We start from the raw sequence: 27,762 nt of genomic DNA, 5'->3' as shown, positions 1-27,762 counted from the left end.
TTTCCTCCATTGTGTGCATCAGAGGAGCAGAGACAAGGTCAATGCTCCAGAAGAGAGCACATAACTTAACAATAAAGTTTTCAGTAAGTTATTCAGTGACATTGCACTACACATAAGGTTATTATTAAATTAAAGAAACCAAAATAACCTTTTATTGTAGTTCTTCTTTTCGTTGTTTATTCTCCCATTCATACAATATGATAACTCTTGACATTTGGTTTTATTAACAATACATGTTTTTCAACACCATTATACAAACACAAATTCTTGAAAAATATTGACTTTATTGAGGGAAAACATGACAATTCACAAAACACAGTTGGAGTGTTCAGATATTGTGTATTTACAGTGTTTTCAATGGCAATTTTGTTTTCTTAAGATAAAGAGCTGAATATAAAAACTATACATTGGGAGGCTCCACAGTAGTGGTGACGGTGAACACAGCATCAAGTACTAAGCTCAAGCATCAAGTTCTATATTAGTTTCATCATAAACTACTGTACGATTTGTTCTGCCATGGCGGGAATGCTTTACATTTAGAACATCACCCATTTTATCCAGCTCGTCCACAACCTAGAAAGTATGTAGAGAGCAAAACACCAAATAAGCTCACATAGGTATTAAATTCACATAGTAGTAAAATGCCCTTTGGTTAAAGGTAGAGATGAGCGAGTAGTACTCGATCGAGTAGGTATTCGATCAAATACTATGGTATTCGAAATACTCGTACTCGATCGAGTACCACTTGCTATACGAATGGAAAAGTTTGATGCAGAACCAGCTTTGATTGGCCGAATGCTATACAGTCGGCCAATCAACGCTGGTTCTTCTCCTACCTTTAGAAGTCTTCTCCATGGCGTCTTCCGGCTCTTCATTCACTCTGCCAGGCATCGGGCCTGGGCAGAGCCGACTGCGCATGTCCGCTTGTAGTGCGGGCATGTGCAGTCAGCTCTGCCCAGGCCCGATACCTGGCAGAGTGAATTCAGAGCTGGAAGATGCCGCGGGGACGCTGCACGGAGAAGACTTCTCGGAGGATCCAGCCTGACCCTCACTTGTGGACTTGGTAAGTATAATTTGGTCGAATGTTGCCTACCCCTGAAACGAGCATTTTCCCCCCATAGAGTATAACAGGGTTCGATAATCGATTTGAGTAGTCGAATATTGAGGGGCTACTCGAAACGAATATCGAACCTCGAACATTTTACTGTTCGCTCATCTCTATTTAAAGGGTGTCTGTCTCCAGAACCCAACATTTCAACCAAGCCGAGCAGATAGATAAGTTATCACGTCATCACATTGACCCCATGCGACTGCTGCGACCAATAATCTTAACAAATCATGCAATACAAGGAGAAAAATGGAAACTCAGCTACCGTGTCTGGGCTTGGCTGACTACATACTAAACAACTGCTTCATTTTAGCATTGAAAGGTTACTTTTCTCCTTTCTGACAGTGAAAGTCTGTGTATTGTAAATTCTCCCTGCCCCACTCCAGTGCACCAGAGAGCAGGAGTATAAGTTGCTGATCAGTGGGTGTCCTACCACTGGGACTCCCACCAATCTCAAAAACTGGGGTTGTTTTGCACCTCGGTTTTTAATGGAGTGGCTGCTCGCCCAATGGGTGCTGCTCCATTCATTTGAAAGGGGACCACCAGGGAGGTAGCCGAGTGCTTACTCAGCTGTCTCTGGCAGTCTCCATTCAAATGAATGTAGAGGCACAAGCTGTGCAACCAGCTGCTTCACGGAGATGCAACATCCCTCTTTTCAAGATTGGTGGGAGTCACACTGTTGGAACTCCTGCTGATCAGCAAGTTACCCCCTATCCTTTGTATAGGGGGTAATTTGTTTAACTGGAATACGCCTTTACGCATCAATAGTGTGGTAAGGATGACCAGTAGGCCCCCCTCTCGCCTTTGGGCCCTGTCCTAGCTGCAACTATTGCAACCCCTATAGATAAACCAGTGTTTCCTGTCCTTCTTTTTTCACAATTTTTTTTAAACATAGTAACTCCAGTTACTACCTCCAATATGAGGACTGACTGCAATTCATTTTAATCCCCCACTTCAAGGATCTCCAACTGAGCCCTGATGTACCAATTTTATACTCAAAGGTTTGTATTATGGATTCTGCAATGGTAATAAATAACTACTGTGGCATGCTTTGTATCATGCTCTATTACAGATATATATTCCTCTAAAGGTATTGCTTCCATATGGTGTCTTACTAAGGCATGATACATGGCAGCCGCAGGTCTGTGCGTCATACGGGTTCCGGCTCACAGCATAAAGGTGAAATAAAATTGCAGAAAATAGTATCAAATATGAGAATGAAATAACACACCTTGTCCAACATCTCTTTCGTATGTGCGGCTGACATGCAGAATCTCACTCTAGCCTCAGCCATAGGAGTTGCTGGGAAACCAACTATAACAACACCAATTTTCTTCTTCAGCATATGCCGTGAAAAAGCCCTATGGATAGAAAACAGGAACTGAAATTTCAGATGTCAGTGCTGTCAGAAGAACAATTCGTTCTTCTCTTGCATCATTATTAAATGTAATAAGGAGGCCAAATTTCGCTTACTGAACCTTCTGTAGTACAGATATTACCCCTTGTAATTCAATACTGAACATGACAGCCAAAGCGCAATTCTAAAGATGCCAATGGTAGTCAGAATGCACAGACAGAAATATAAGAAAAATAACCTTAAAAATGGGGTAATACAGCAAGCTGGGGGTATAATGCATGGGGGAAATGGGCCACTTGACTGGGGGAATTGTTTTGGTCTATAAGAGGCCATGAACATGAAAAGTGGACGTTTGTTAGACGTTATTTTCATAACATGTTTGTTTTGAGGACAATAAAAGTCAATGGGAACATATACCTGTCTATTTGATTTATAAAGGCCACACGTAGCAGGTTGCAGCAAAAAAAAGCGCTGCGGGAAAAAGAGTGGCGGCAATGCATCACGCCTTTTTCCTGCTGAGCTTTACACAGAAAGTCGGCTGTAGCGATTTTGTAGCCGAGTGTTCGTGGCATATCCAAGGACCACAAATTATGAAACGTGTCCTATGTCTGCCCACATTTGTGGCACAGGCAAGTATAGTGGATCATACAAGTCTTTTTGCATATCTGGGTTTGTGGATGACATACTGACATGTTCTTTTGCAGACTTCGGATCTTTATTTGCAAATGTAAAAGCTAGAGATGAGCGAGTAGGTATTCGATCGAATACTACGGTATTCGAAATACTCGTACTCGATCGAGTACCACTCGCTGTTCGAATGTAAAAGTTCGATGCAGAACCAGCATTGATTGGCCGAATGCTATACAGTCGGCCAATCAATGCTGGTTCTTCTCCTACCTTTAGAAGTCTTCTCCGTGCAGCGTCCCCGCGGTGTCTTCCGGCTCTGAATTCACTCTGCCAGGCATCGGGCCTGGGCAGAGCCGACTGCGCATGTCCACTTGTAATGCGGACATGCGCAGTCGGCTCTGCCCAGGCCCGATGCCTGGCAGAGTGAATGAAGAGCCGGAAGACGCCGCGGGGACGCTGCAAGAAGTCTTCTCGGAGGATCCAGCCCGACCCTCACTTGTGGACTTGGTAAGTATAATTTGATCGAATGTTGCCTACCCCTGAAACGAGCATTTTCCCCCCATAGACTATAATAGGTTTCGATATTCGATTCGAGTAGTCGAATATTGAGGGGCTACTCGAAACGAATATCGAACCTCGAACATTTTACTGTTCGCTCATCTCTAGTAAAAACCAATACAGTCATAGGTAGGAGGCCTTAGGCTAAAGCCCCATTTTACATTGCGTTTTTACTGTGTTTTTCTTCCCTTATCAATTTTATCTGTGTTTCCGCATCTAAAGTTAAGATGCTATATTCTAAAGAAAAACACATGCATTTTTGAAGACACAGTTTTTCCGTAGAATTTGTCTTCTGCAATGTGTGGACGACAGTAACCAAAATTGAGACTATGACTAAGGAATGGAAAGGTACCAAAACGCGGCAGTCTAACCCATTGACTGTTTTTTGAACAGGCAAATAACCTTGTTTTTTCATGCATCAACATTAATAGTTAAGTTTTAACCCTTAATGGATTCCTCCTTGATTGCTGAACCCGGTGTTTTGCTTTTTTCCTTACAACATTGCCCGAGCCGAGGGGTTAGGATCCTGCACAAGAGGGTTTCCAGGAACAATTGAAGATTGTTGTCCATATATGTGAGTTGAGTTGTGTTCACATTTAGCTTATTTTTATCCAAAATCTAATTGACTTTGCAGCTACTGTAAAATGCAGCATTTATTTCCACTGCATTTCCACAACGTGGAGCCTTTGGGGTTATATATGTTACCATTGTTAATGTCTGTTGCTGTCTTCCATCATAGGATGACAACAACGGACATTAAACTGTTGCAGAGAACGGTCACAGGCTGATTCTCTGTCCCTGCCATTGTCACTAATGCAAACAACACGATGGAAGCGATCTTGTGTCATGTTTGCTTTATCTTTGTAAAAGTCTTGTATGCACAACTTTATCTTCCGTTACAAAAGTAAACCAACATGACGGAAGACAGCTTTAATAGTGACATGTTGTGTAGTTAATAAGTTTACAGTGAACCTGACATGATGAAAGTGCAAGGCAGCCAGCGGGCATCATAGAGTACATGGATATATAGATTTATCAGAAAAGATTGTGTATTATTTGTATGCTATTTATTTCTATTTAACGTCAGTTTGGGCTTATCATTCCAGCAGGGGGCGTTATTAGTCATTGACAGCCTTCTTTGTATAACTGTGTATAGCGATAGCTTCAACCACTGAGTAAGAGACTCCAAATGGCTCCTAATATATTGCTCATTTTTCTCTATATCATTACATCTGCAAATTAGACTGTATTTTCACCAAGCTAAATGTGTTATACAGTGCCTACAAGTAGTATTCAACCCCCTGCAGATTTAGCAGGTTTACACATTCGGAAGTAACTTGGCATTGTGACATTTGGACTGTAGATCAGCCTGGAAGTGTGAAATGCTCTGCAGCAAAAAAGAATGTTATTTCTTTGTTTAATTTTTTTTAAAATTGTGAAAAGTTTATTCAGAGGGTCATTTATTATTCAACCCCTCAAACCACCAGAATTCTGTTTGGTTCCCCTAAAGTATTAAGAAGTAGTTCAGGCACAAAGAACAATGAGCTTCACATGTTTGGATTAATTATCTCTTTTTCCAGCCTTTTCTGACTATTTAAGACCCTCCCCAAACTTGTGAACAGCACTCATACATGGGCAACATGGGAAAGACAAAGGAGCATTCCAAGGCCATCAGAGACAAGATCGTGGAGGGTCACAAGGCTGGCAAGGGGTACAAAACCCTTTCCAAGGAGTTGGGCCTACCTGTCTCCACTGTTGGAAGCATCATCCGGAAGTGGCAGGCTTATGGAACTACTGTTAGCCTTCCACGGCCTGGACAGCCTTTGAAAGTTTCCTCCCGTGCCGAGGCCAGGCTTGTCCGAAGAGTCAAGGCTAACCCAAGGACAACAAGGAAGAAGCTCTGGGAAGATCTCATGGCAGTGGGGACATTGGTTTCAGTCAATACCATAAGTAACGTACTCCACCGCAATGGTCTCCGTTCCAGACGAGCCCGTAAGGTACCTTTACTTTCAAAGCGTCATGTCAAGGCTTGTCTACAGTTTGCTCATGATCACTTGGAGGACTCTGAGACAGACTGGTTCAAGGTTCTCTGGTCTGATGAGACCAAGATCGAGATCTTTGGTGCCAACCACACACGTGACGTTTGGAGACTGGATGACACTGCATACGACCCCAAGAATACCATCCCTACAGTCAAGCATGGTGGTTGCAGCATCATGCTGTGGGGCTGCTTCTCAGCCAAGGGGCCTGGCCATCTGGTCCGCATCCATGGGAAGATGGATAGCACGGCCTACCTGGAGATTTTGGCCAAGAACCTCCGCTCCTCCATCAAGGATCTTAAGATGGGTTGTCATTCCATCTTCCAACAAGACAACGACCCAAAGCACACAGCCAAGAAAACCAAGGCCTGGTTCAAGAGGGAAAAAATCAAGGTGTTGCAGTGGCCTAGTCAGTCTCCTGACCATAACCCAATTGAAAACTTGTGGAAGGAGCTCAAGATTAAGGTCCACATGAGACACCCAAAGAACCTAGATAACCTGGAGAAGATCTGCATGGAGGAGTGGGCCAAGATAACTCCAGAGACCTGTGCCGGCCTGATCAGGTCTTATAAAAGACGATTATTAGCTGTAATTGCAAACAAGGGTTATTCCACAAAATATTAAACCTAGGGGTTGAATAATAATTGACCCACACTTTTATGTTTAAAATTTATTAAAATTTAACTGAGCAACATAACTTTTTGGTTTGTAAGATTTATGCATCTGTTAATAAATCCTGCTCTTGTTTGAAGTTTGAAGGCTCTAACTTATTTGCATCTTATCAAAGCTGCTAAATCGTCAGGGAGTTGAATACTACTTGTAGGCACTGTATATTACTGCAATATGAATTCATGTAATGCTAATCTCCATATCCTGGTGGGAAAATGCCTATAGCCCTGAATTACTTAGTGCACACAATATACAAGTGTCTTTGTAAGAGAACCATATAAATTATTCCTATACCAACATCATAACTACAGAAGAAAATGATAATTTTCTCCATCCCTACACCCCTCACTTGAATGTCTTTAACTGGATCAGCCTTCATTCGGTATCTCGTGATCTGTCTCACCCATCATAAGGAAAAGGCCTTAAAGGGATTGTCCGGGATAAAACTAGTCACACAGTCTTCTCGCATTCATGTGCGTGGGATGACAGAAATGAATGGGTCAGTGTGCTATCCGGGTGAGAACTCATATCATACTGAACTACCGTGTTTCCCCGAAAATAAGACAGTGTCTTATATTAAATTTTATGTTATATAAATATGTTATGTCTTATTTTCAGGGGATGTCTAATTTTATTTTTGTGTGCTGCTACCACCACTGCGCTACGCTGAGATGTGCTTGCTGCGCAAAGACTGGATGAAGAAAAACATTGCAGCCAGCTGAATGCTGTGTGCGGTGCTCCGTGTGCACAGGAAAGTCGGCTGCTGCTGTGATACCGTACGTTGTATCCACTGTTCCTGTTGCTGTGGGATGACCTGGGAGAGTGGACTCTCCACCGCATACGATACTTAGTGTATACACAGCGGGTATCTCCCAGCTCATCCTACAGCAGCAGGAATAGTGGATACAAATAGAGATGAGCGAGTACTGTTCGGATCAGCCGATCCGAACAGCACGCACGCATTGAAATGAATGGAAGCACCTGGTACTTCCGCTTTGACGCCGGCCGCTTAACTCCCCGCGTGCCGGCTACGTCCATTCATTTCAATGCATGTGTGCTGTTCGGATCGGCTGATCTGAACAGTACTCGCTCATCTCTAGAAACAACGTATCGCAGCGGCGTCAGCAGCCACCATACCTGTGCACACGGAACATCGCACACAGTGTTCAACCAGCTGCAATGTTTTTATTCATACAATTTTTGCGTAGAAAGATTATTATTATTGGGGGATGTCTTACTTTTGGGAGGTGCCTTGTATTAGGCAATTCAATAAAACTTCTGCTATGTCTTACTTTCGGGGTATGACATATTTTCGGGGAAACAGGGTAGCACATAGTTTTCTGCAAGCGGCCTTAGGGCAGGTTCATACCTGCATCCGATCTCCGCTTTCGGATTTCCGTCTTCTGCCGAGAGAAACTGGACAGGAGATGTAAACCCAACAGTCAGTTTTCAGACCCATTCACTTGAATAGGTCTGCAGAGTGACCTCCCTTGAGCGTTTTGTACCTCTCCGCGGGGAAACCATTTATTTTAACCGGACACAAAGTCGGACAAAAAAATGGAGAGGCAGAAGACGCTCACGGGCGGTCACTATGCAAACCCATTCAAGTGAATGGGTCTAAAAACTGACCGCCGTCCCCTGTCCAGTTTCTTTCGGCAGAAGACGGAAACCCAAAAGCGGAGACCAGGCACAGGTGTGAATCCACCCTTACTGGTAGATAAAAAATTCTGGAATGCTTCTTTAATCCTTAAATATTATGCCCAATATTATGTGAGCTGTTGCATTTCTACTTTCTCAAAGCCTACAATCCATGCAGCGCCGCTCTTCTCAGGGAGCCCTGGTTATGAGTTATTACGCCCCAGGAGGAGCCGGTCCTTGGAAGTTTAGCTTTATTATTATGTGAAGTACTTACGCTACTTTGCTTGGCATGTACATGAGCACAGGGACGACCGGAGAGTCTTCATTTCCATATGTAATTAAATTCAAGTCATACAATTTCTGTCTGAAGTATCTCGTGTTCTCTGCGAGTTGATTGACTCTTTGCTGGCCTAAGAGATTTATAGTCGGGAGGATTATATAAATAAATAAAAAATGAATAAAACAAGATGCCTTTTCTACTTACACTCTAATGGCTGACATGTTACTAACAGATTATTATGTTTTATAGCATATCTAATATATATATACTAAGTGTTACTTGCAATAAGCAGTGTTATCACGGACTGTCAAAATATAGGTCATGTCCTATTTTTGGCCATTTTCACAGATCCCTCCATACACTCAGATGTATAGGGGTCTGTGCAAACTGGTGCCTCTCGGGTGCAAAAGGGTTATGAAAAATTTAGAAAACTGTGAGGAATTGATACAGAAAATATATATGGAAATTGTATAACTTTTATCTACAAACAATAACATTTGTCTCACAATATGGGGCTGAAATTGGACAACCCCTGTAAGTAGGTTAGACTGACGCAGTCTGTCACTTATCACAGCATGTCGTTTATACTGACGGAATCGCCGATGGTTTCCGTATAAGTATGATTGAAGCAGAAAACTTCTATTGTGGTTTTTCCTGCAGTGCTTTTTTCGCTGCAGCCCAATACATGGGGTCTTAGCCTTAGTTTATGAGCCTCAGTAGAGACACATGCCGATATGATGGGGTTTTCCAGAATAATGCAGTACCGTACCCTTCAGTGTCCCGTCACGTCCCATGATGCACTTCATGACCTTTATGATCTGCTCAGCTACAGGTGGAGACATGGAGGCTGCGTAAAATGCGCTATGTGAGTGGTTTCTCAAATAATCCACAAGATCCTACAGATGAAATTCAATTCACAGAATACATATTTAGTATTAATGTTCCTGCCATTATAGTATGAATACGCAATAACATGCAGTACAGGCATCATCTACATCTAGGGGAGAAGAAGGATTATTCTACATCACCATCATCATCATCATCCCTGTAGAAGAGGATTCTTTACTGTAAGGGCTCGTTCACACGGAGTAAACGCGGCACGCAATGTGCCCCGTGTACGGGACGTTTGCACCGCGATTTTTACGGTGCAGGTTTGCGGTCGCGTTAGCAAACGTGCACCGTCAAAATCGCAGCGCAAACGTCCCGTACACGCGGCACATTGCGTGCCGCAATTACTCTGTGTGAACGAGCCCTAAGAGCAGTAAGACTCTGGAAGCCACAATATATTGTCGCAGATCATCAGCTCAGTTCTTAAGCATGTTTTTTGGTTCTTTTATTTTAGGTATCCCATTGAAATTTGAAGCATTTTTTTCTGCCTTAAGATTGGGCAGGACACTTCTTTTATAGTGCTAGCAGACTTCTAATGAAATCAATGGGAATTTTCATCTGGTTTTGAAGCTGTTTTCAGGAATAAGAGGCTTAAAAACAGATCTAAAAGAAGCAGCGTGAACTCACCCTTTAGTTCAAACTTTCGGCCCTATCTTGGGGCAGAAACAAATGCTCCAAACCCCCCCTTTTCCCATTACAAAACAGCCTTGAAAAATGGATGTTTTTCATGCCCATTTTGCACTTTGGGGGTATTCACACAATGTAACGCGGCGTTGATTCTGACACGATAACTCGTGTAAGAATCGGCGCTGCAAAACAGAATCCCATTGACTTTAATGAACATAACACATTGAAATCAATGGGTTAAAAGCCTCCCATTGATTTCAATGTGTTATGGGCGTTAAACAGAACCCATTGAAGTCAATGGGATTCTGTTTTGCAGCGCTGATTCTTACACAAGTTATTGTGCAAGAATCAGTGCCGCATTACATCGTGTGAATGCCCACTTAGGCTAGGTTCACATCTGCGTTCAGGTTTCCCCAAGCGGACCCCCCAAATGGAAACCTAATCCGCATAAAAAGTGGTTACTTTAGGAAACCCATGGACCCCATAGACTATAAAGGGGTCTGTGTGGTTTCCGCCCAAAAAGGGCAAAAAATGCGGAGAGGGGAACGGAATCTCCGAATGTAGTGTAAGCGCTGGTGTGACTCCACACGACAGGGAATAATGGCCATGCGGCTGCTGTTTTTGAAATTTCCATCACGTGGCCGTTATAGAACCCATAAATTTCAAAGGGTCAATTCACATGGCTCTATGTCCATTTGATGGACTAAGATAGAGCATTTCACGTTTTGGGTTTTTTACAGCTGTGAAAAACTAACGTAAAAGAAAACAAACCTGCCATGTGAATAGACATTGAATTCAATGTGTTCTCAAAAAATGGACTACCCTTAGGCGGCATTCACACGGAGTAACGCCGGGCGTGTATTACAGCCGTACACGCCGGCGCTACGGCAGGCTGCCGAACACTTCCCATTCACTTCAATGGGAGCGCTCATAACAGCGGCGTTTACGAGCACTCCCATTGAAGTGAATGGGAAGTGTTCGGCAGCCTGCCGTAGTGCTGGCATGTACGGCTGTGATACACACCCGGAGTTACTCCGTGTGTATGCCCCCTTAAAAGGATATTCCCATCTCTGAGTTTATGGCCATAAATGTACAGCCATTGAGGATGCTATAAATGTCTAAAATATATAGATTTTACCTCCTTGCACTGCTAGATGATACAATTGGGTCCCACCACCCAGTTTGACTATTTTTGGAGGTCTCATAGTAGTGAATACTCATTGCAGCTACAAGACAATGGTCAGGGCCTGCATTATTTAGATATATGTGGTTCCAGGGTATCCATATCCTGATTATCACTCTACAATGTTCCAGATATTCTAGAATACTAATCATGGGGTCTAACATTTTTTTATTATATAAGAAATCTCATTGATGAAAAGTACAGAAAACTCCTCTAAGCCCAATGGATTGTTACTGGTAAAAACAGACTATATTCCATTGGACAAGCACAGTAATGGACATGTAATACATGTTAGTTGAAGGGATCCTTGTAGTGCAAACAATGAAAAAAATGGGAGACACATTCAGGGGTGGTATCTGCCCCAAATCTGCAAATTTGTTACCATACCCTAATTTTGACAATTATACTAGATTTTTGCAATTTTTCAACCAACAAATCCACTTACCCTTTTTCCAGCAATATATCCTCCAATAGCGCCAAAGCTTTTGGTAAACGTTCCCATCATCACATCGACATCTGCAGGATCCATTCCAAAGTATTCCACCACGCCTCGTCCTGTAGACCCCACCGCTCCGATACTGTGCGCTTCATCCATATATAAGTAAGCTTTGTACTTCTTTTTTAATGCTATGATCTCTGGAAGGCGGACAATAGATCCTTCCATACTGGAACAATTGACTTTATTATGTTTATTATAACAGTCTAGAATGATCTTATAGTCATAGTACTATACATACTACAAATTATATAGTGGCCATACTATACTATCAAATATAATATCTATAATGGGTACGAGGATAACATACAGGATGTAACCACTGGGAAGAAGCTGTCCAAGCTTGCACAAATGAAAGGAGATTGGGGGCAACAAAAAATGTGTTGGATAACTTTCAGTTGGACTGTAATATAATGTGGAGGGGGCTTTAAGCAAGAATTTGGCATACAAAAGTTGCAAATTTTGGTTGAAGCCTAATTTCTTCATAAATTTGTGATTTTTGGATGCCTTTCTACTGCTCTAGACACTTGGTTTTAAAACCCCTCCGGGTTTTAAAACTGACCGCCGGGAAGACGTCTCCTACCCAGTTTCTCTGTGGAAGAGGACAGAGACCCAGTGGGCGGACATGGGCGCAAGTGTGAACGCCCCCTTATTCAGACATATACTGTAAACTACAAACATGATTTTTGCCAAATATTTTACCTGTAAATTCCTTCAACAAGAATGAGAATTTTTTTCCAGGCTCGGTGGGTACGCGGCTGACCTCTCACTACTGCATCTCGCAACAATTTTTCCAGGTTTCCCATATCTTAACATGTAAAAAAACAACAACATGTGATTGGAAAGGAAACAAAGACTGGTGGATCATCAAGGTCTCCCCATATTGAAATTATTTGTGTCCATCACATGACACACCAATCATAATGGGCTCTGTATACATCTTAATTTTCCGTAAAGTTACTCAATACTCATTAATAGGACTTCGACCAATGCAACCATTCTGTTAATAGTTCTTTCTGAAAGTGGGTTGTCCAAGACAGACAGTTACCCTCGATACAGCCCCAACCATATTGACTTAGGAAGCACTTTGATCACAATTATATACCCTAGTTTGGTATAATATTGGTCTCCATTAGAGATGAGCGAGTACTGTTCGGATCAGCCAATCCGAACAGCACGCTTGCATAGAAATGAATGGACGTAGCCGGCACGCGGGGGGTTAAGCGGCCGGCCGCCGTCAAAGCGGAAGTACCAGGTACATCCATTCATTTCTATGGAGCGTGCTGTTCGGATCGGCTGATCCCAACAGTACTCGCTCATCTCTAGTCTCCATATTCAACTGTTTGCGTATAATCCACTCAATGAAGAAAAAGCATTAGTTTTGATAGTAATCATGTTTTCTATTACTTTTGGCTAAATGTGGCCATATAGCTTCTATAGAATTAGTTCTTCCAACAGCTATTCGGTCTGATCCCCCCAATACACGTGCATGCTTGTTTTTTCTTGGCAATAGAGATAGGTGAACCACTCAGGATTCTTTTCGGTTTGGCAGCTTGGGTCCAAGATTTGTTTCGAGTCAAAATGGCTTAAAACATAAGTGTTTGACAATGCCAGATCTCCTAGGAGCCCATCTATCCAATGTCCAGCTCTGTAAGCCAAACACAGCCAAAGTTATGTCAATGTGAACGTTACATTATGATTTTCTGAGGTCTTTTCAGTCCTCAGAGTGTAATAGGTGGAGGTCCAGGTAAGGTGTAGAAAAAATGTAAAAAAAACCTCATTGATATTCATCTTCCATTACCTTTTTGGGCACTCTGTCTTTGTCTCTTTTTTGACGCCTGGTGCTCTGCTGTGATGTCATGCACTGGGGTCACCACTGAGGCCTGTGATTAGGCAGCCAGCGGTCACATGGGCTTGCTGAGTGTCATGACATCAAAACACATCAGAAGCGGTAAGGAAAGATGAGTATGAATGTTTTTTATTTTTGTCATCTACCCTAGTCTCTGATGAGACCCCAGTGTCTGATGTAATAGTCATTTTAGTTCGTCCGAGACAAATCTCCATCTTGGAACCCAGCTTGGTATGAGTTGGTTTGCCCATCTCTACTTACCATATATGTATTCCCAATAGGGATATGGAAATAGTCCTCTGCTAGACACCAATGGCAGTGGCTTATCTCTCTTGATAATAGCATGCCTGACCCTTCTTTCTACCTACATGAGGCATCAGGTGAGAGTCGGGGTCCCCCCCATACATATTAGACAGTTTGCCTACACTATTTTTCGTCTACCTTCAGACATCAGACAATTTTTGTAACCACTCGGTAACTAGTATACAGTGCAGAGCTCCACCATGAGAAAAGCTACTCACCGAGAAGACTTAGTGCAGGTCTCTCGGCACTGTACAGAAGTTACAGCTCTGACCTCTCCTCTGTCCTACACTTACTGTTGTGCTGGAATACTCGAATGGTAGCTCCAGAGAGTCTTGCTCCAAGAATCAGAGAAGTGTGGTTTAATTCATCACTAAGAATCAGACAGCCCTGTAAATATATAAATCATAATAGAAACAATTAATTCATCTCATTGGACTTAGAGGAGTTTCCAAGGGTTTCAAAATGGTTGTCTAGTTTCAGAAAATCTTAATGTTGGAAGAATGAAAAGTTTTACAATTTTCCAATATATTTTCTGTCTCAATTCTTGAGAATTCTTCTAGATTTCTGCTTGCTGTCATTCTTTGTTTACTTCCAATCTATAAAAATCAGTCTATGGTCATGTGACCAAGACCCTTACAAGGTCTAATTACTAGGCCGTAACGGTAACGAGCTGTGCGCTATTTATTGTACAAACAATTTGCTGAAACTGGAAAACCCCTTTAATATGAATGACCTATTTTTAGGGTAGGCCATCAATAGTATCAATGGCAGCAGGGTTCCACACCTTACATTCATCAGTTAGTAGGGTTGAGCCGATCTTGACTTTTCAGGATCGATTTTAAAATCCGATTTTCGATCATTTTTCATTCGAACCCGATCTCGATCCCAATTCCGATCCCAATGTAAGTCGATGGGATTTTTTTATTAATCGGAGATCGGATTTTAAAAGCAATCCTACCCCCTGGTGTCCACTTACCTCCAGAGATGGCTGCTCCTGTGTCCCGTGCCTTCATTCTTCGCCTTGCTGCTGCTCCACGCTGCTCTTCTCTCTTCGCTACCCCCTCCCTGCCAGGTTAGGAGAGTGTGGGCGGGTACTGGGAGGGGAGACGTCATGTCTCCCCGCCCTATACCCGCCCACACTCTAAGCCACAAGCCCCGCCTACCTAGCGCTTTAAACACTAACCTGGGAGGTGGGGCAGCGAGGCAAGAAGAAGGAGGGCACTGCAGCAGCCATCTCTAGAGGTAAGTAGCTGCTAGAGATTTACTTTAGCCTTCCATTCGAATGAATGGAGGCAGCCGGCGCGCAGGGGGTTAAGGCTGTGTGCCGGCTGCTTCCATTCATTCCTATGGAACTGCAGCGGAGCCTTCACACTGAATATACGTCGTATATTCAGTGTGAAGGCTAAGCAATGCATTGTGGGAAAAATCACCGATCTCGATCCCACATAAAAAGATCGTGTTCGGAATTCCGATGGCGATCGTGAAATTTTTTCGATCGCCGATCGGAATCCGATCTTTTCTGAACACGATCGCTCAACCCTACCAGTTAGCCAATAAGCTAAGCTTTCATTCACTTGAATATAAGCTACACTGTAGTAATCAGGAATGGCCACTACTGCGAAAGATCTGATATTGATGTAATCAATATTAAAATCCCAGAGCACCTGCTTAAAGGGGACCTTTCAAAACTTCCACCAACGCAATCTCTTCATTCTGTATTAGATACCCGTCCATTGATTCTGGCACAGTTGGAATTTTTTCTCTACCCCACCCCTTCCAGAGCAATCAGTGCAGTTACTTTTGGTGCCTGATAGGCTAACTAGACTAATGTCAAATGAGTGGTATCAGACAGAAGCAGGTAAGGGGGCAAGACTCAGAGCTCTTAGGGTAAGTTCACACAATGTAACGAGAGCGTAATCTGGCATGTATACACGCGCCGGCAGATGACGCGCTCAAAATGCTCCCATTCATTTCACTTGGAGTTAGGAGCGTATACGCCACGCTATTTTGCGCAAAAATAAAGAAAAATAAACATAAAAACAGAAGGCATTCCTATGTCATAATATGCCAACCAATCTATACAATATAAATTTATTTATCCCATCCAGTGAACTCCCAAGGGAGAAAACAAATTGAAAACCCTGAATCCTCATTATTTTACGGTTTTGCATCAAAATTTGAATAAAAAGTCATCTAAATGACAACCATTGCTCAATATGATCTGAATAAAAACGACATCTTGCCCTGCTAAATGCACATTATACAGCTCCTTAAACAAAAATAGAACAATCTTATGGGTATCACAATTTGTTGACAATTTTTTTTCTTTAAAGTTATTTTTTTTTTAAAAAACGTATCAAAATAAAAAAAAAAACTTAATAAATTTAGTATCATCGTGATCATGCTGATCCACAGAATATTGGAAACACCATTTTTACGGCATGATTAATTCTGGATTAAATCTGAATACTGTATACTATTAATGGACTTAGTAATAGCTAATCTGAATGTCGCAACCTTTCCAACTAGAGCTGGGATGTTTGTTGAATTTGTGGTAAAACCCATACTGCAAACCATTGCTGCTTCTACGTCAAGGAACTCCGCAACCAAATCTTCTAGTTCTTGGAGTTTATCTGTTTGTCCTGAAAAAGAACGAAAATTAATTCTCAATCACAAATACAGTCCTATGAAAAAGTTTGGGCACCCCTATTAATCTTAATCATTTTTAGTTCTAAATATTTTGGTGTTTGCAGCAGCCATTTCAGTTTGATATATCTAATAACTGATGGACACAGTAATATTTCAGGATTGAAATGAGGTTTATTGTACTAACAGAAAATGCGCAATATGCATTAAACCAAAATTTGACCGGTGCAAAAGTATGGGCACCCTTATCATTTTATTGATTTGAATACTCCTAACTACTTTTTACTGACTTACTGAAGCACAAAATTGGTTTTGTAACCTCAGTGAGCTTTGAACTTCATAGCCAGATGTATCCAATCATGAGAAAAGGTATTTAAGGTGGCCAATTGCAAGTTGATCTCCTATTTGAATCTCCTCTGAAGAGTGGCATCATGGGCTACTCAAAACGACTCTCAAATGATCTGAAAACAAAGATTGTTCAACATAGTTGTTCAGCGGAAGGATACAAAAAGCTGTCTCAGAGATTTAACCTGTCAGTTTCCACTGTGAGGAACATAGTAAGGAAATGGAAGACCACAGGGACAGTTCTTGTTAAGCCCAGAAGTGGCAGGCCAAGAAAAATATCAGAAAGGCAGAGAAGAAGAATGGTGAGAACAGTCAAGGACAATCCACAGACCACCTCCAAAGAGCTGCAGCATCATCTTGCTGCAGATGGTGTCACTGTGCATCGGTCAACTATACAGCGCACTTTGCACAAATAGAAGCTGTATGGGAGAGTGATGAGAAAGAAGCCGTTTCTGCACATACGCCACAAATAGAGTTGCCTGAGGTATGAAAAAGCACATTTGGACAAGGCAGCTTCATTTTGGAAACAAAAATTGAGTTGTTTGGTTATAAAAAAAGGCGTTATGCATGGCGTCCAAAAAGAAACAGCATTCCAAGAAAAACACATGCTACCCACTGTAAAATTTGGTGGAGGTTCCATCATGCTTTGGGGCTGTGTGGCCAATGCCGGCATCGGGAATCTTGTTAAAGTTGAGGGTCGCATGGATTCCACTCAGTATCAGCAGATTCTTGAGAATAATGTTCAAGAATCAGTGACGAAGTTGAAGTTACGACGGGGATGGATATTTCAGCAAGACAATGATCCAAAACACCGCTCCAAATCCTCAGGCATTCATGCAGAGGAACAATTACAATGCTCGGCGACCATCTAACTTAACTGAACTTGAATTGTTTGTCCAAAATACCTTTATCCAGGATCCAGGAACTGATTAAAAGCTACAGGAAGCGACTAGAGGCTGTTATCTTTGCAAAAGGAGGATGTACTAAATATTAATGTCACTTTTCTGTTGAGGTGCCCATACTTTTGCACCGGTCAAATTTTGGTTTAATGCATATTGCGCATTTTCTGTTAGTACAATAAACCTCATTTCAATCCTGAAATATTACTGTGTCCATCAGTTATTAGATATATCAAACTGTTGCAAATACCAAAATATTTAGAACTAAAAATGATTAAGATTAATAGGGGTGCCCAAACTTTTTCATAGGACTGTATAAAGAAGTGTGTATGTAAAAAAAGTAAAATACTGATTCCTCTGGTCTAGTATCTGCATTTAGCCTTAAATCACATCTGCGTTTGGTAATCCGTTCGGGGAGTCCGCATGGGGACCCCCGAACGGACTACCAAGCGCACTGGCAAGTGGTGTGCAGTGAAAGCACACGGACCCCATAAACTATAATGGTATCTGTGTGTTTTCCATACGAATCATGACATGAAGTAGATCACGAAGTACTTTTCTGTCTGCATGTTCCGTGCGGAGAGCACACAGACCCCATTATAGTCTATGGAGGTCCGTGCGCTTTCACTGTACACCACTTGGCAGTGCGTTTGGTATTCTACATGGGGACCCCCCGAACAGATTACCAACACCAGATGTGAACGAGGCCTTACTACATTTAAGTCAAGTAAATACTTGACAAAAATCAAGGTCCTCCAACCAAAACAAGAAAGAGTACAGCTTCTTCTTAACAAATCTGGATGATAGTCAGGGACTGGTGAAGATTTCTGGTGTATCTCAGGAGAAGTTGCAATTTTTGCAAAAAAAACTTTATACATTTACTCATAAAAAAGTTGAAACTTTTCATGCCTTGACAAAAAAAAATAACAGAAAATTGGCACCCATGGAATGATGTCCTATTGAGTTTTTGGTGAAGATTTTTCTGTGTTTTTTTCAAGCCCAAGCCAGGAATGGATTCAGTAGGAATCCTTCCTTTTTATCTCCCATTCCTTTATAGGCTACTGCTGATTTTGTTTCAAAAAAATCTGTCCAACAGACTCATGACGTGTTTTAAGCCTCAGGGGTGTTGGCATTTAAATGTATAATTACATGTGTCATCGGTACAAAGAATGAAGACATATAATTTATTCTTTCTTAAGACTACACGGGATCAGGGGATCATTCAGTTTAGACATGAATATGGGAAAGGCTTCTTCGAGAGCAGCATGGTGCTTCAGGGGTTAGCACTGTCGTTTTGCAGAGCTGGAGTTCAAGAATCAAGGACAACATCTGCAAAGAGTTTGTACAGTATGTTCTCCCTGTGTCTGCTTCGGTTTTCTCCAGGTACACTGGTTTCCTACCACTTGCCAAAAATATACCAGTAAATCGGTTCCCTGGAAAACTGACCCTTGTGGGCATTGGAGATGACCGTCTCTATGGCTATACCACTAACTCCTCTACTCCACATTGTTCCCTGTACTTTGAGTCTTAAGAAAATTGTTATTCATTGAAGTTGTATCTAAACTACACTAAGGGTCAATTCACATGGATGAAAATGGCGCTTAATTTTCAGTGCAGAAAAAACCTCCCATTGATACCATTTTCTTCCGTGTGAATGGAACCTAAGAGGTAGTAATGGTACATGCTAAGGCCAGCATCTCTAAAAGTACCCTGCGCTTACCTGATAACAATTGGCATTGAGGATTATAATACATTTAAAGAGGACCTTTCATCACCTCCATCAACTCCAATTCTTTGCTTACTGATTCTAACGCAATTGGAATTTTATATGGTTCCAACGCAATCCTTTCTAAGGCCGGGACCCCATGGGCCGCGATTTGCCCGTGGCGAAAATGCCGCAGTACTTGCAAAGTGGATGGGATTCATGCGAATCCCATTCCCACTTTGCAGTAAAAACCGCAGTGCGGACACGCTGCGATTTACAAAACTGGTTTTGGAAATCGCAGCCGGTCAATTATATCTACGGAAACGCTGGTGGCTTTCCTGTAGATATAATGGTAACAGAAAGTCCGTGGCCCTTTAGCGCTGTAGATTGTCCCATGGGGATTAACACAATTACGATCTCTATTGTCAGGCGAGTGGTTCCCAGACTATTTTCTCCAGCCTACCTGACAGTAAAAAGTCTAATGAACATTGGGTGCTGAAACTAGCGGCACTGATTGATATGTGACAAAATGTTGAGAAAAAGACATGGACATTATATAGAGGTCATGATGGAATGGTTAGTGGGCTTATACGCCTTGATCAATATGTATACTAAGAGCCTTGTGTTCTGCTTTGTAGATTTTGCTTAGAAGCATAAGATCAATGTATAATGCCGGGACTATGCGCGGTCCATGTCTTTTTTCCAAAATTTTGGTGGACAGTAGTTCTGTTTTTTCCATGTTTTTGTTTTTCCATGGTACCAGCACTCCTTCCATTTGGCCTAAGGGAGCTTTCTACTGGTTGAGTCCTCTGACTTAGACCATATGGGAGGTGATTATTTTAAGATCTGTTCGCATAGTGTGGTTCTGTGTAGTGTATGCCGTAGCTGTGGTGTGATGTGGCCCAGACCCTGGGGGCTTAGCCTGGCAACAGTGGTTTTGGTGGGCGGCTAGGTTCATCTCACTGTGAGCATTGTGCACCCATTAGAGTAGTTTTGTAGATTTTGCTGATAAGCATAAGATCAATGTATAATGCAGGGTAGTGTGGCCCACTTTTTTTCTAAAATTTTGGTGCGTAACTAAACCGATTTCTCAGGAATGGTAGGTGCTTGCAGAAAAAAAATCCAACTGCATCAGAATCAGTGGAGAAGCATCTATTGAAGGTTGGTGGAGGTGGCAAAAGGTCCTTTTTATAATTAATGATGAATAATTGACCAGGAAAGTGGAATTTGATGAACTGACTTTTTTCATCCTAAATAATGAAAGAACCCCCCCCACCACCATCAAAGAACCTGCTGTAACTAGGGTTGAGCGATCGGGATCGGAAAAGATCGGATTACGATCGGTGATTGAGTAAATTTCACGATCGCGATCGGAATTCCGACCCGATCTTTTCCAGTGGGATCAAGATCGGAGGTTATCTCAAGATCGGCTCAACCCCAAAAGTGACTTTTCCCATAGAAAAGCATTGACTAGGGTTGAGGATCGGGATCGGAAAGGATCGGATTCCGATCGGCGATCGAGCAAATTTCACAATCGAGATCGGCTGGAAAATGATCGGAAATCGGATTTTAAAATCGATCTTGAAATCTCAAGATCGGCTCAACCCTAGCTGTAACCATCAACATTTCCAGCATGATAGCTCTTCAACTTGACTCTACTTACCCATTTCATGCCTGGTACTGCACACTCCAACACCATATCTCTCCAAAACCTTCTTCACTTTCTGCAAAGATTCTTCATTATTCTCTGCAAACCCCAAATAGTTGTATGAGCCCATATTTATCACATCCTTAATGACTTTTCCAGTGTGCCTGTAAGCAAACCAGAAGACAACGTTCAGTCGAGCTCACCTCTTGGTTGGACAAACGTTCTCACTGGTACGTTAACTACATTTCCATAAACTTTTAATGGCGTATTACAAACATGTAAATCCATCAAGCATGTACAGATTTCAGGGTCACCGCTAAAACCTTAGTCATAGCATAGTGATACGAAATCTATGATCGGCATGATAGGAGTTCAGCACTGCAATGGTCGGCCACTTTGGACCTGCATGCTCTGTCCTTACAACTTTGGGTTGCCAGTTGAGTGTAGAAAGTAATAGAAACTAAATGTTTTTTTTTTGTTTTTTTTCGTATTTATTTTTTAGTAGTCATTTTTGGGATCTACAAGGAGAGGAGAGAAATGGAAGGAGAACCAGAAGCTTCTGCCACTTATTACTGGGAGAAATATTAGAATTGTCACCTGTAAGTCCAGTTGTAGTCATCAGTCATTCGTTCCATCAGATCAAAGAGCGGTCCTGGTACACTGCATATGGGTCTATTGAAATTATCACGGATGCGCATGTAAATATTTCTGGTGTAGAAATTTTCAAAGTCTTGGTAAAGGGGCACAAAATCCTTCAAAACATGAGGATGACGGAATGTTTAAACATTTTATACGTCAGAACTTTTTAAAACTTTGTTGAAAGGACAGTCCAAAAGGTTTTTTTTTCACTCTATGACATTACATGATCTATCCAAGTACATTCAGTGATGGTGCTGGATCATCCCAATTTTATAGTAACTAAGAACAATATGCTCTCAACACTACTGATATAGGGAGTGTGGGTGGTCTGCAAAAACATCATATATTCTTAATGGGGTTGTCTAGTTTTTAAAAAAAATATGGGCCAAATAACAGGATGCATCTATATAAAACAGTTACTAATATATATCCTGTATAAATTCAGCACCGTTTATCTGGTATATTTTTGGGTCATTGACCACAGCTGTGACGTTTCCTTTGCAAGCTCAATGACTCTCCCTGTGAGCAGTTCAGCCAGCAAATGAAACATCACAGTAGTACAGTATGTGTCCTCTTTGCCCCTTGAAGGCACAAAAAGACCTTATAGCAAGGGGGACATTTGTACACAGGGAAGAGTGGAGAATGAAGAGGTACATGGAGTGAGAGCAGGCAGATGAATCATGGGAAATGTAGTTTTTCTACAGATTCGATGCATGTAAATAACACTGAAAGTAAAATAAAGTCAAGCAAAGGTTGTAGAAGGTAGTAGTGAGTATTTAGCACTACTATGGATGTATTTGCAGTTAATTTTTGGTAGCTGGATAACCCCTTAAAGGCTCATGGGACCTGGTGCAAAAGTTCAGCTCGGGCCTGCAATTTATCCTCATATCCGTTAGTCACATCCCATCTGTAGGTTTTAGCAGCATACATTTCCCTTTACTTCTATATCTGTGCCAAGACTGCAGTGAAGACTTTTTCACAAGTTCCTTTCATTCCCATCCCCTGGGATCTAAAACATTTATCCATCCTTAGTTTGTTGAAGGTGACCTGTGGGGTCCCCTGGTTTCTCTGCCAAATCACAGCTGCGACCCCTAGAATTACGCCAGTGATGTTCTTTAAGAGTGACATATTATAGGGTAAGAAAATGAAATGGCAGGGGCTCAGTGGAGTCCTGGGTTCAAATCCTACCAAGGACAACATCTGCATGGAGTTTGTACTGTATGTTCTCCTTGTGTTTATGTGGATTTCCTCCCATACCCCTATATAGGGCTCACAATCTATATTAAAAAGGATGAAATGGAAAAATTGGCTAAAGAATTGGAGAATTACATTTCAAGGTTTAGATCATCTATAGTTTATACATTTTCTATTATAGTTTCAATGTTCTTACTCTTTGCTCTTCTCTTTCTTCGGCAATGTGACACTTTTCTAGTCCCCACCTTCTCATGAAATCACGTAGGTAGCCAAATAAGATTAAGATTCCATAACCAAGGTAGGTAAGCACAGGGATGTACAATGGGGCTTCTTCAAAAGACTCCTTATATTCTCTCTTGTATAGGGTGCCATTGGCTGATCCATTTTGCTGTTTTAGGGTAAAAAATGCAGATATCATCCATTGAATTACATGAGAGAACATAGCAGCGTGCTTGTAATGTATCATTTATAAGAAGTAATGATATATCTTTCCTGACTGTAACAGCAAATAGCATACACAATGAAGTAGCAGGGTACCAGGAGCCTACAGAGACTCCAATGCTCTTGATTTTTTAATTGAATATTCTATGGCAATGGATAATACATGGCTTAGGTATGCTTCCTATAGAAAGCGTGAAATAAAGAAGATAATTTTGAGTTGTTGAGATGAGATGACAATAGTACTGCCCCATAGTGCGTAAAATATCAACTGCCATAAACATTAGAAATGAGTGAACAGTAAAATGTTCGAGGTTCGATATTCGTTTCGAGTAGCCCCTCAATATTCGACTACTCAAATCGAATATCAAACCCTATTATAGTCTATGGGGGGGAAAATGCTCGTTTCAGGGGTAGGCAATGTTCGATCAAATTATACTTACCAAGTCCACGAGTGAGGGTCGGGCTGGATCCTCCGAGAAGTCTTCTCCGTGCAGCTTCCCCGCGGCGTCTTCCGGCTCTGAATTCACTCTGCCAGGCATCGGGCCTGGGCAGAGCCGACTGCGCATGCCCGCACTACAAGCGGACATGCGCAGTCGGCTCTGCCCAGGCCCGATGCCTGGCAGAGTGAATGAAGAGCCGGAAGACACCGCGGGGAAGCTGCACGGAGAAGACTTCTAAAGGTAGGAGAAGAACCAGCGTTGATTGGCCGACTGTATAGCATTCGGCCAATCAATGCTGGTTCTGCATCGAACCTTTCCATTCGAATAGCGAGTGGTACTCGATCGAGTACGAGTATTTCGAATACCGTAGTATTCGATCGAATACCTACTCGATCGAGTACTACTCGCTCATCTCTAATAAACATATCTAAAGTACCTACATACCTTCAAGCTCTGGTCCAGCACTGCTGTCCTCAATGAAACTTATTACTTCAGTCTTAGGACAATAATGATATAGTTTGATATCCATGGTGACATCAAGCCTAAAATGCTCTGGGGCATTGCTTTATTATGGATATAGCTCACTACTCTCCTACAACCCTTGTAAAGTACACTGCACTTCTAGTGATAACATAGAACATCACAGTGTTCTTACATCCATCTACAATCATGGTCGTAAGTGTTGGCATCCCTGAAATGTTTCCATAAAAATAAGTATTTTTCCCAGAAAATGACTGCAATTACATATGTTTTCTTATACAACTGTTTATTTCCTGTGTGTGTATTGGAACAAACAAAAAAAAAAAACTGAGAAAAAAGGCAAATTGGACATAATTTCATGGAAAAATTCAAAAATGGGCTTGCTCATTCAAACTCACCTATGGCAAGTAACAGGTGTGGGCAATATAAAAATCAAACCTGAACCCAGATAAAAAGGAGAGAAGTTAACTCAGTCTTTGCATTGTGAGTCTGTGTGTATCACATTAAGCATGGAGAAGAGAAAAAGGAGAAGAGAGCTTTCTAAGAATGAATCCACAGATCTTGATGTTCCTTTGTCCAACAACTTTGTGCACAACAGAACCAAGAAATTTACAACCCATGGCACTGTAGCTAATGTCCCTGGACATGGATGGAAGAGTAAAATTGATGAAAGGTTGCAACGCAGGATAGTCCAGATGGTGAATAAGCAGCCCCAATCAAGTTCTTAAGAAATTTAGGCTGAACTGGAGGTTCAAGGTGCATCAGTGTCAGTGCCAACTATCCGTTGCCATTTTAATGAAATGAAATGCTATGGCAGGTTACCTTGGAAAACTCCACTGCTAACAAAGAAGTGTAGAAAAGCATACTTCAGTTATGTGAGCCAAAATCCTACTGGAAAAACATCTTGTGGACAGAACAGACCAAGATAGAGCTTTTAGATAAAACACATCATTCTACTGTTTACTGAAAATGGAATGAGGCCTACCAAGAAAACATCTCAGTACCAGCAGTCACCTATGGTGGAGGCTCAAAGATGTTTAGGGGTTGTTTTGTTGTTTCTGGCACTGGGTACCTTGACTGTGTGCAAGGCATCATGAAATCTGAAGATCATCAAAGGATTTTTGTTTCTCAATGGACGGCCCAGTGTCAGAAAGTTGGATTTGTGTTCTAAGTCATGGATCTTGCATATTGAGTTGAGAGTCCCAGGAATTTTGTCCAGCCCATTTTTGGAGTTTTGTGTAAAATTATATAATTTTTGGCTTTTTTTCCTCTGTTTTTTTTGTGTTGTTCCAATACACACAAAGGAGCTAAACATGAGTATAACAAAACATGTGCAATAATTTTCTGGGAAAAATACTTCATTTTTTGGAAAAATTGCAGCGGTGCCGACACTTACGGCCATGACTGTATGTGCTACCTGTATGAAAGTTTTCAAATAATTTCAGTGTTTAGTCATTTATGCTGTAAACATTTCCTCCTTCCTTATCACTAATAGAAAATCATCATCATAGGGATACAGTGGAGCTGCAACCCGGTCACAGTCACTTTTTATGGAAATCTGCTAACGTTCATTACTCTTCTTCTGCTACCCCTTCACAGCATAGAGAAGAGAAATTATCTCCTTGAGTTGATGCTGCTGTGATCACAGGACTTTAATAGCTACCAAATATCTCTAAGGCCTTGTTCACATCTGCGTTGGTAATCCGTTCGGGGAAGTCCGCATGGGGACCCCCCGAATGGAATACCAAACACATTGGCAAGCAGTGTGTGCAGTGAAAGCGCACAGACCCCATAGACTATAATGAGGTCCGTGTGCTCTCCGTGCGCTGCCCTCACAGAATGTACGGATAGAAAAGTAGATTGTGATCAATTTTCCTGTCCCCATGATTCGTGCGGGCAACGCACAGAAAGCAAACGGACTCCATTCGGGGGTATCATAGTTATTGTACTGGCGAAAACACTTTGTTTTGCTCACAGACTTATACCAGGAAGACAAAATGTGCAAATCACAGCGGAAAAGCAGCTGTGTTTTTTTTTTTTCTGCTGTGTTTGCGCTTGTGTTTTTTCTGAAGAGTTGTTTTATTAGGTGTGAGTCACTACATGGAGTCACATCTGCACTGTCGACTCTTCCGCAGAAACTGCCATAAATCGGCAGAGACAAAAGTCTTGAACGGAGGTTTCGATATAAAAACGGTGGACACCTGATGGACATTATAGTCTATGGGGTCCGCCGGGGTCCATGGGTAAACCGCTGTTTTGGAGATTTGGCTCTCTGTTGTTCCGGTGGACCCGAACGATGGAGAACCTTGCACAGATGGTAACTTAACCTTAACCTTAAGGTATTTTAGTGTCAGGAAAACATTCTTTTTTTTTTTAACTTCTCTGTGTTGATATTGGATTGAACTATCATTGTAACAGCCCAGTCATGCCAAGGCTTCATGTGCAGGAGCGTACGTTGCCATTGATGGCAGCACGAGTATTAACAAGCTTCCGATGCAGGGTCTATGCCATAGCCTTGACAATTTAGATAGAGTAGGTGGAAAGGGTTAAAGGTCCGTGCCTCGCATTTCGCTTGGATGGGGTAGGCACACCCATGTATGACTTTTTTCCACAGCTGTAATTGCCAGTTTCTTCACAGCAGAAAAAAAAAAATAAATTCTAAAACAGGTCTTATGACATCTGTTATTTTTGGCAAACGTAGACCACAAGTATAAAAAGTGTATAGTGAGTAGCTCCTGTGTTAGGTAAAGCGCTGAGTGTACAGGAGCGCTCAGGATGATCTTTATCCTGGGGTATTCGCCTCCCCCTGTGGACCGCACAGAGAACACACACAGCCCACGCGTCAATCCCGGAACCTTGAAGGTTCAGATGCAGTCGTGTTTAACTTGACTTTCTGCACCGTGATAGAAGCCAATGAAACCAACTGAAAGAGTGGAGTTAATACCGTGCCGGAGTGTTAACGCGTTATGTTACGTTACATTTTGCTACATTGTACATATAGTTTAGTACATACTGATGACAATACTACATTATGACTACAGGACGATGGAGAATTTAAGGAAATGCCCTGGTCTTACGAATCATTATAAATCATTGTTATTTATTAACATGACAAATCTTCCCTGAAAGCTGCAGAATTAGTTTAAGAATACGTCTTACCTTGCATACATTTCGATGTGACCTGGCCATCCTCTTGCCCTGTGCGCCCGGTATGCCTGCTTGCTCGTACGCCCTGGGTTAGACTGTCCGCATAGCTGTCTTTGCTTTACATAGCTCTACTAATCTCAAGACTTGTCACAACTGTCTTCACTAGTAGTGAACCAGCAACTGCCATCCGTAGCTCAACAAATCAGCATTCAGCTTGTTTGCCTGAGCTGCGCAGTACCTGGCACTGCTATTAACAAATATTAGCCTGGCATCCGGCCCAGTCATAAGGAAGTGGAACTCTGGAACCATAACTGGCAGAAAGACTCCCACTCAGCACAACATATACATGACACATGGACAAACTATCTAGTGGCACTGGTTATTCTGTTATACACCATACCCCTCACCAGAGTAAGAGCTGAAGGCACATATCTGTATATACCGTATACTCATCAGAAGAATAGAGATCTCTGACGTTGTGGTACACACCCTTCTTGATAGTTTATTTGAATGAAATACATTGGCTCCGTTCCCTTAGTCTGTGTATAGTTGGCAT

General features: G+C 41.9%; 1 protein-coding gene across 1 annotated transcript; it reads right to left on the bottom strand.

Annotated features, from left to right (window-relative positions):
• Positions 1–264: 264 nt before the first annotated feature.
• Positions 265–27,371, bottom strand: LOC142196567 (serine palmitoyltransferase 3-like). Its single transcript, XM_075266536.1, has 12 exons — positions 27,219–27,371; positions 22,895–23,086; positions 21,463–21,617; positions 20,881–21,029; positions 16,140–16,264; positions 13,916–14,009; positions 12,173–12,278; positions 11,420–11,639; positions 9,046–9,172; positions 8,271–8,406; positions 2,340–2,469; positions 265–573 (listed from the first exon to the last, which is right to left on the bottom strand). The coding sequence occupies exons 1-12, from the start codon at positions 27,246–27,248 to the stop codon at positions 460–462; spliced, it is 1,578 nt and encodes a 525-aa protein (XP_075122637.1). The 5' UTR covers positions 27,249–27,371; the 3' UTR covers positions 265–459.
• Positions 27,372–27,762: the final 391 nt, after the last annotated feature.

The sequence above is a fragment of the Leptodactylus fuscus genome, chromosome 3 (assembly GCF_031893055.1).
Source record: "Leptodactylus fuscus isolate aLepFus1 chromosome 3, aLepFus1.hap2, whole genome shotgun sequence".
NCBI lineage: Eukaryota > Metazoa > Chordata > Amphibia > Anura > Leptodactylidae > Leptodactylus > Leptodactylus fuscus.
This window is presented reverse-complemented; position numbering and strand designations above follow the sequence as displayed.